An 8,273-nucleotide genomic window follows, 5' to 3' on the forward strand; every position below is an offset into this window, starting at 1 on the left:
TGTCCAAGCCAAGGTGCTGTGAAGTGGGCAACCAGCACCACACTGGACATTGAGAAGCAAGGAAATTGCTCCTTGGAGAGAGGCAAATGAAGTGGGTGTCCAGAGAGAGGCAAAGAGGATGGACCTTCAGGCCAAGAAGGCAGAGAACAGCTCCTGACAGCTCTCCAGTTTTCATCCAGCTGCCACTCCTCTTTCCCCTGAGATCTGCCTTGACGCCCTTGGCTTTGTGAGGTCTACTTTCCAAATCAGACATTTCCCTATGGGGCTTAAGCTTGTTTAAAAGGGTTTCTGTGCCTTGCAAGCAAAAACTCCTTGAATAAGCCAATATTTCATTTGTAATGTGTGTGTGTGAAATGTGAAACCCAGATTTTTTGGTTCAAATGCTGAGTACAACTGGAGTCTGAAACCCCCCTCCCCCAACTCTCGTCCCTTAATCTATAGACACTACCAGTGCTGGTCCCACCAAAGCTCCATGTAGCCTCCACTGAGGTGTCTCCAAGGCTCCCTGAGTCTCACAGTGCGACCCATAGGATCCCGCTAGATGGGTAGATATTTCTTCTCAGGCACCTCAAGAGACTCAAGCTGAAAGTGTAGGTTGTAAATGAAAGCTTCAGACAATATTTGCAGCCATGGGAACCTCTCTGACTTTCCTAGAAAGACAGGTGTTCCCTCTTCTACCTTCCTATAATCCAGGGGTCAACAAAGAGTTACATAGTATAGGCTTGTGGGCCATATAGGCTCGGTCATTATTACTCAACTCTGCCATTGCAGGACAAACACAGCAGGTTCGTTCCCAATGGAGAAAGCTTCCTCTCAGCATTAGGCTGACTTACCAAATGTGCATTCTCTCTCTCTCTCTCTCTCTCTCTCTCTCTCCTCTCTCTCTCTCTGTCTCTCTCTCTCTCTCTCTATCTCTCTCCTCTCTCTCATCTCTTTTAGCCAAAATGCAATTTTGTCCTGGTGGAATTATATCCAGAGCTCCTCTAAGGAAAAACTGGAGTAATTAAATATTTCAGTCTCCATCTGACTTGCTATTTATACAAGTAGGGTGAAGCCTGCTCTCAATAAGCCTTTGTTGGTGACCCTTGGGTTTAAGCTTCACAAGCTGCAGGTCAAGTTCAAACCAGCAGGTGAAGGACAACACTGTCCCCATCCATGAGCCTTTGTCTGTAGGACATGCTTACATCATGTTCTTGCACCTCCTCCTCTGAAAGAAAATCTCAAAGGTAGACCCTCTCCCTCTGGGATTGGATCTGAAATTTGACTTCAGACCAGAGGGCATTAACTTGGACTCCACAAGTTCCTTGACATTGGTGTAATGTGTGTGTGCACGTGCGCACACGTGTGTGTGTGTGTGTGTGTGTGTATAATTTTCTTGGGAGAGGGGCCATCAGTTTTATCAGCTCTGTGAATGGTCTTCAGCCCCACAGAGTAAGAACTGCTGCTCTCCAGTGTGTACTAAGATTTTGTTGCTCAAGGGAACTGATGGCATCCACAAGAGAGGATTTGGAATTTGTTCTTTTCTCCCAGGAAGCAAATTTCATCTCCCAAATCCAATTTCATTCACCCTTGAAATATTCCCTGAATCTTAGCTTTTAGATGTCCAAGAAGGCTTTTAAAGGAAAGGAGATCTGTTAGGGTTGACCTGGGTGGAGCCATGTAAGACAACAGAAGGTGAACTGAGTTTTTCTCTTTCAGTGACTCCACTCAAGCAGACGGACGACCTGGAGGCAGTGGACATATCTCAGCAGGGTGCTGCCGTCAGACTTCAGGTCACAACTTAGAAATATAAGGACCAAGAAATCATGTCATGTAATATTCGTTTGAAGCTTTCTCCCCAACGTCCTTAACAGCTAATAGAATGCTCCATAGAGGAAACATGCCCTGCTCCTATGAGGGTTTAAGGGTTCAGCAAGCCACAAACACATTCATTCAGCATCACATACTCTGTGCGTGTGCACGTGTACGCTCTGGAGTATGACAAGTATAAAGAGGTATACAACTTCCTTCCCCTTCTGGTGGCAATCTCAACACTTACATGGAGTTGTTATAGTTTGACACAATCCCAGGAGATTCCCCCGGGGTGGGACTCTGAAAACAAGGATTGTTCACATTGCAGAAAATTCCAAAAACCTGCTGAGGGCATCGCCTTTTTGGGAAAATGGCCTTTAAGACAGGAAATGAAGACAAGGAGTTAGTCATCCAGAACAAGCAAGACTCAAGCCCTAGGAGCTGGGGCCTTTGCAGGAAGGAGCCTGTTCCCTCTGGTGCTTTCCTTCATTCATCCACATTTAAGAAGCAGGAGCATCTAATATATGCCAGGCCCTGCTCTGGACGCCAGAGACAGGGTATCTTCTCTCAAGTTCCCAGTGTAGTGGAGAAGGGGGCAGACAAATTTTCTAATAGAGGCATAGATGGAAGTACAGAGGGAAAACAGAGGAGGAGCACAGTATTGTATGGTGGGAGATGCAAAGGGATGTTAGCTCAAGAAGCCTCCACGAGTTGCTGATGCTTGAAGAGAAGAGGTTTGCCTAGTCCTTCAACAACTATTCCAATGAAGACCTATCCTGAGCAGGCAAGAAGATTGCAGCTTACTAGCTCCTGGGGTGTGGGGGGAGGGAAAGAAGCAACAGTTCAATGGACAGGAAGCTGACTTGGAACTTGCGGCTTGGAACTCATGAATAAGAAGGTGAGGAGCAAGAATAGGAAGCTGAACAGCTTTGTATAACTCCTGAGGTCTGCGTATCAGCTGCCTGGAGGGAGGGGAGATTGTCCTGCCCAGAAGCCAGGTGAAGGTTTTTCCACAGTATAAAAGAGGCACTCACAGCTCACACTAAGTCCCAGGACACATCTAGCATCCAAGACATAACATTTTATTAAGCGTGGTTGTGTAGCATCCCTTGTTCTTTTTTCTCTAGCATCATGCATAACATATCCCTAAATTGGTTTCCAAAATATTTTAGAGAACTCATCTATACTCTGTTCACTTTAAAACTAGTAATAGTTTAGGTACAGAAAAAAAAAAACAGAAATAAAAACAAAAAAATAATCACACAATTCTTCAGTAACCACATGCATAGGATGTAAAAGAATAAAAGATTAGTTTGCACAATACTGATAAATCTCTGTTTTCTGCATTGTAGGTATGAAATGATGATAAGAAAATCCAGTGCTGGGACCTTTAGCCCCCAAGATTTTTTTAAACAAAAGGATGAGATTTCCGGGTCTGCCAAGGGTCCGCTTTTATGCTTACATTCATGTTTGCTGTAGAGTGGGTTGACATTCCTTAACCAGATCAAGACCAGAAATAAAGATAAAGGCCACATGAGTTCCACCACAAAGCGAATCTAAAAAACAAAACAGAAAGAAAGATTAGTGATGTTAAGAGATTGTAGGAAACATAACCAGAGCAAGCAAATTTATCTCAGCACCTGCCTATGAAATAAGACTTTAGTCATGGGATATTTCCTAAAGGACTTCCTCATTTTATTCCCTCTCCCACACTACCTATACTCCGATATGTTAGACCAGCAAGACTTGGCATCCATCTGAGCTCTACTCCGCTTCTATTTTAGAAAACTGCATTAGCACGGACCTTTCATCAAGGATCATCAGGATATGTGCTTCAGTGTTCTTTGGATGTTGCTGTACATGAATGCAGATTTTACATGGCCATGCCAGATCTTGCCTGACTAACAAGCTCTCAGGTAATACTGATGCCACAGGTAGTAAAGATATTGTTGTAACCTCTCCTGTGGATGATGAAACAGAGGGCCAGGGCGGGCAGGTGATCTGTGCAGTGTCACATTTGCGTTAGAACCAAAATCCAGCCTCTTGTCTCCAAAGTCAATACCTTGCCCCTCCCCACTGCCCTGCCTTCTAGCACACGCTACACTATGCATGGTCACTAATGAATGAATGAACACACAAATGACTCTGTGAAGTACTGTGATTCATAGCAAAGTCAAGAAAAATCTGGGTTTACCAACATTTTTCTTTCAACAATTTCTTGTTGCTTAAAGAAGCAAAGCAAGGCATACTGCCATGGGTTTTTACAATACTGAAAGAGCTTATTGAGACCAACATATGGTTGAAAGTTGGTGTTTAAATTTAGGTTCAATTTAGAGTTTAAGGACTCTTAACTGCAAAGGAAGAAGAACCAGTGAGTTGTTGCAGCCCATACTGTGAGGCATTGCACATGAGGGTGGAGGTTGGAGGTATGGGATTATGGGGGGTAGGAGGGAGAGGAGGGAATGCGAATTGGAAGATATAATAGTTCTTTTATCCAACCCTAAGTCCAGAGACCTTAGGAGGAAAACTCAAACATTTAAAGGAGAACTTCAGCAGGTGGCTAAGAATAGAGACTTAAGTATACATAGATCTGCCAGGGGCTATTTGCCTGGTGTTTTAATCATTGTTGTTCCCTCCAAAAAATGCACTAAATTCTCAGCAAAAGTGTGGACACTACAGGAGGTGCTCAGCAGATGTTTGTTCCTTTCTTGCTGGTAAGGTCTGGGGGCAACTGAATTATTACAATCATAACCTGAATCCATGAAGACAAAAGGATAATGCATTGGAGAAAAAGCAGAAACTGTTTAGAGCAGGTGGTGATTATAAGTTGCAGTTGCAACTTATTACGAAATGTTTTACTTAAAATATGTGTAGGGAGGATGTGTTAGAGGAAATACACAAATATTATGGGAAGAAGAAAGAATAGTAGATTTTCCCTAAGGCACTCATTTTTCAGGGCTCCCCCTACACATTCTCCCACAAGATGGCCAAACACCAATATTTGGACAATTTCCATCCAGTGTTCAAGGGACTGACCTCAAGCGCATTTGATAGACACTGGAATGTGGCAGTCCTTCCCCGGCACGCAAATCAAAGGAGAAGGGGCTGAGCCTCTTCCCCAGCTCCCCTGTCCCTTGTTGACATCCTGCCCTTATCAGGCCAGCATGACAGTTCTCACGGCAGCCCATACTTACCCTGTCCTATCACTCATCCAATGTCAGGGTCATTACTCCTTCGTGTAAGTGGACCCCTCACTGGCTGTAAGCTTCCTGAGGTCAGGGACCATGTCTATCCCCATCACTACTGTGACTCTAGCACGGCACGACAGGGCACGGCTCATAATAGGTGCCCGATCAATATGGAATGAGTGAGCCTCTGTCAAGACTGGTCTAGAAGGCTCCTCCAGGAAAGCTGGAGGTTACACAGAGGCTCAGGTCACCAACGATTTTCAGATTTCACACACTGTATTGGCTTCATACCTTCTATCCCAGGTCCTCCAGTGAGTAAAGTTGAGGAGCAAGTCTGGCAAGACTGCAATGTGAATAATGGATGCAAAGGGTGAAACCAGAAGTCTTTCCTGATGTTTTTACCAAGAAAATGAGACAGCCAGTCCAGATTCTGCACGTTTGACTCTTCCTTAAGACAACTGCTTACAACCTTGGCTTTCTACCAAGTAAGTCAAACTCCTTCCACATAGCAAGTCTACCTGGGGGTAGTCTGGTATATTAGACATTAACGTTGGTTTGGGAACAGGAAGATCTGGGTTAAGAATCACTTTGGGGCTTGGTTAACCTCTGAGTCTCAGTTTTCTCATCTGTGGAGTAGGACTATTTTGTCCTACAGTGTACACCAGAGGTTAAGGGTGTTTCAGTACTGAGGTTTCATACTTGGCTCTGCTCCATATTAGCTGTATGACCTTGGGTAACCCATTCAACCTCTCCACGCCTCAGGGTCTCATCTGTAAAATGGGGATGATGCCAAGACCCATCTCCCAGAGCAATGTGAGAATGAAGTGAGTCACAGTCACCTAAAGCAGAATCTGGCACAAGGTAACGTTCAATGAACAGGGGCCGTTTATTATTGACTCTCACTTCTCACAAACAGCACTGTAGGCGACTGCACATTGTGAAGGCTAAAGAGTCAGGAGATAAAATTAAGATTATCTGCAAGCTCTTAGGCTTGCCCTCCACTCACATTCATTTCTTCTCTTTTTCTCTTTCCGAATTCAGAACAGGTCATTTGCCAGTTTGGAAATGTGGGAGAAACTAACCATACGCTGTCTCCTGCTCCACACCTTAGAGTGGCTGGGACCAGGGGTGGGATCAGCCAGCCTGGCCTACATGTCCCATGGATAAAATTCCCAGACTCAAGCTCGTGCATCTCATTCCTCTTTGCAATGTTAGTCACACACTCTCTCATCTATTCACTCAGTCACTCGGTCACTCAGTCAGTCACTCACTCCTTATATTTTGGAAGTATCTGGTCTTTGCGAGCATTGTGATTTAAAGTCCTCCCATTCGTGGGTGGGGGGGGAGTGCAAATCAGAATTCTTTCCTCCTTCACTCTTTGCCTAGCCCTAGGACAGGTGTGTCTTTGCAGGTGTTCCTCTTTATCATATCTCTAAGTTAGGGCTGCTATTTTCTGCCTGTAATCCTTACCCCTCACGTGATCCCCTTCGTTGACCTAGGTCTGCATTTCTTATGTGCTGGAATCATGTGGGAGCTTAAGGCATGCCCCGGATCAACTACACTAGTGCCTCTGATCTTGGGACATCGTTTTGTTTTGTTTTGTTTTTTAACATTTCTCAGGTAATTCCAAATGTGCAGCTGGGTCTGAGAATCACTGGCATCGATAGTGGTTGTAATCTTTGAAAAACATTTGTTGAGGTCAGTGTTATTGTTTTAACTCTGTGAACATTTGTTTTGGAGAGACTGCATTTCACACTTCACTCCCTGCACAAAGACCACGGGCAATTCTTTTCCAGCCTGGCAGGTCCTCACAACAACCTCTTCTCCCTCCCCCAGAATCGTACTCAGTACCCGCACCCCAGAGCGGCATCCTTGTCCTTGATGCTCAACTGTGCAGGGCATACCCCAGGGAGAAATTCCACAGCGTAATTAAAAACATGTTTTCAGAGCAGCTCTGACTACCCCCACCCCTTCCCTTTAAACATGTCTGTAACTTTAATTAAGCCCAGCCAAACTCAGAAGGGGTCGGTGGAAATTTTTTTTCCAAACTGGTATTTCCTTGTTCTCTTTTCTGCTTCCCCTCCCCCTCTCTTTACCATGTGGGAGGACGGTCGCAGGGAAGGGCAGAGTTGTGCTTGTTATTTTAAATCTTGGCCAGTTAGACATCCCCCCACACTCTACTCTGTTTTCAATTTAAAAGCGGGTAGCCAAGGATTGAAATGAACTGTGCGATTCTCCCTTCTGCACCCAGAGCCCAGACAGAATTCTTAGCCTGAATGAATATGACCCAGGACCATCTGCCAGGGAGTCTGGGACCCGGGGATGAAACCAAGGGCAGAGGTTGTGTCTAACTCACCCGGCCATACAGGATGTGCAGGGTGACCATACAGCCCAGGTCCAGTGTTAGTTTACGTTTGTTGTCCTGGTGTAATTGTTAAAAGTGCCCCCTCACTTTTGTAACTGCCTTGGTTTGGATGAAAAATTAGATGGCCACCCTATCATTGTGGTCTTCATGGTCAACTTATTAGATAAGGCTTGATACATGGGGGCAGTGTGGGGTAAGGGCCATGCTTGCCTGTCCTGGAGTTTTAGGTCCAGCCCCACCAGTCACTAACCTCTGAAGTCTCATCAGTACCCATGGGGATAACAGTAGTATCTGTCTCGTGCAAGTGAGGTGAGGGTTAAATGAAGTGACAGTACAGTGCCAGGCACTTAGTAATACTTGATAAATGTTAATGGGGGTTGGGGGGGGCGGGGAAGGGAGGGAAGAACATCTGAAGATTTTCATCTTACGCCCTTAGGGATTGGGAGAGGAGGAATGGGGAAACTTGGTATCTGTTTTTGCTCTTGCTCATAATAGTAAACACCCAAAACCATGGAAGTTTGAGAAATTAAAAACGTAGGAACTGAGTTTATGGGCTGAGCATGTTGTACTTTTTTTCCCCCTTAGAGTCACCATTTGTGCAGGCAGAAGCTTCTAGAAGAATCAAAAACTTAGGGAAAAATAGACCCCTCTCAGAGCTACTGAGGGCTGTGGAGTATGCCTCTATCTTTACCCAGACCTCCTGGAAATTCCTGGAATGTGGTAGCTATGGGGAAGCAGGCTGGAGATATACCAGACAAGAGATCTCAATTTCCAGGCCATCAGGATGGCATCGAAAGAATATCAGCCAGACTAGGTGCATCCTGGTAGATTTCCCAAGCTAAGGTCTTCAGCATGAATTGCCCCATCTCACCCCAGAGGGGCTGGAAATGTGGAAAAGATAGAATTCCTGAACAGGGGACACTCACCGC

The 8,273-nt window shown here is 45.1% G+C and overlaps 1 protein-coding gene across 1 annotated transcript in view; it reads right to left on the minus strand.

Moving 5' to 3' along the window:
• ABCA4 (ATP binding cassette subfamily A member 4) overlaps positions 1–8,273 on the minus strand; it is a 124,355-nt gene that overhangs the window by 113,770 nt on the left and 2,312 nt on the right. The window contains exon 2 of the mRNA XM_025052022.1: positions 2,039–2,166. Within this exon, the coding sequence (XP_024907790.1) occupies positions 2,039–2,166 (128 nt within the window). The remainder of the gene's footprint in view (positions 1–2,038; positions 2,167–8,273) is intronic.

The sequence above is a fragment of the Pteropus alecto genome, unplaced genomic scaffold, assembly GCF_000325575.1.
Source record: "Pteropus alecto unplaced genomic scaffold, ASM32557v1 scaffold25, whole genome shotgun sequence".
Taxonomy (NCBI): Eukaryota; Metazoa; Chordata; class Mammalia; order Chiroptera; family Pteropodidae; genus Pteropus; species Pteropus alecto.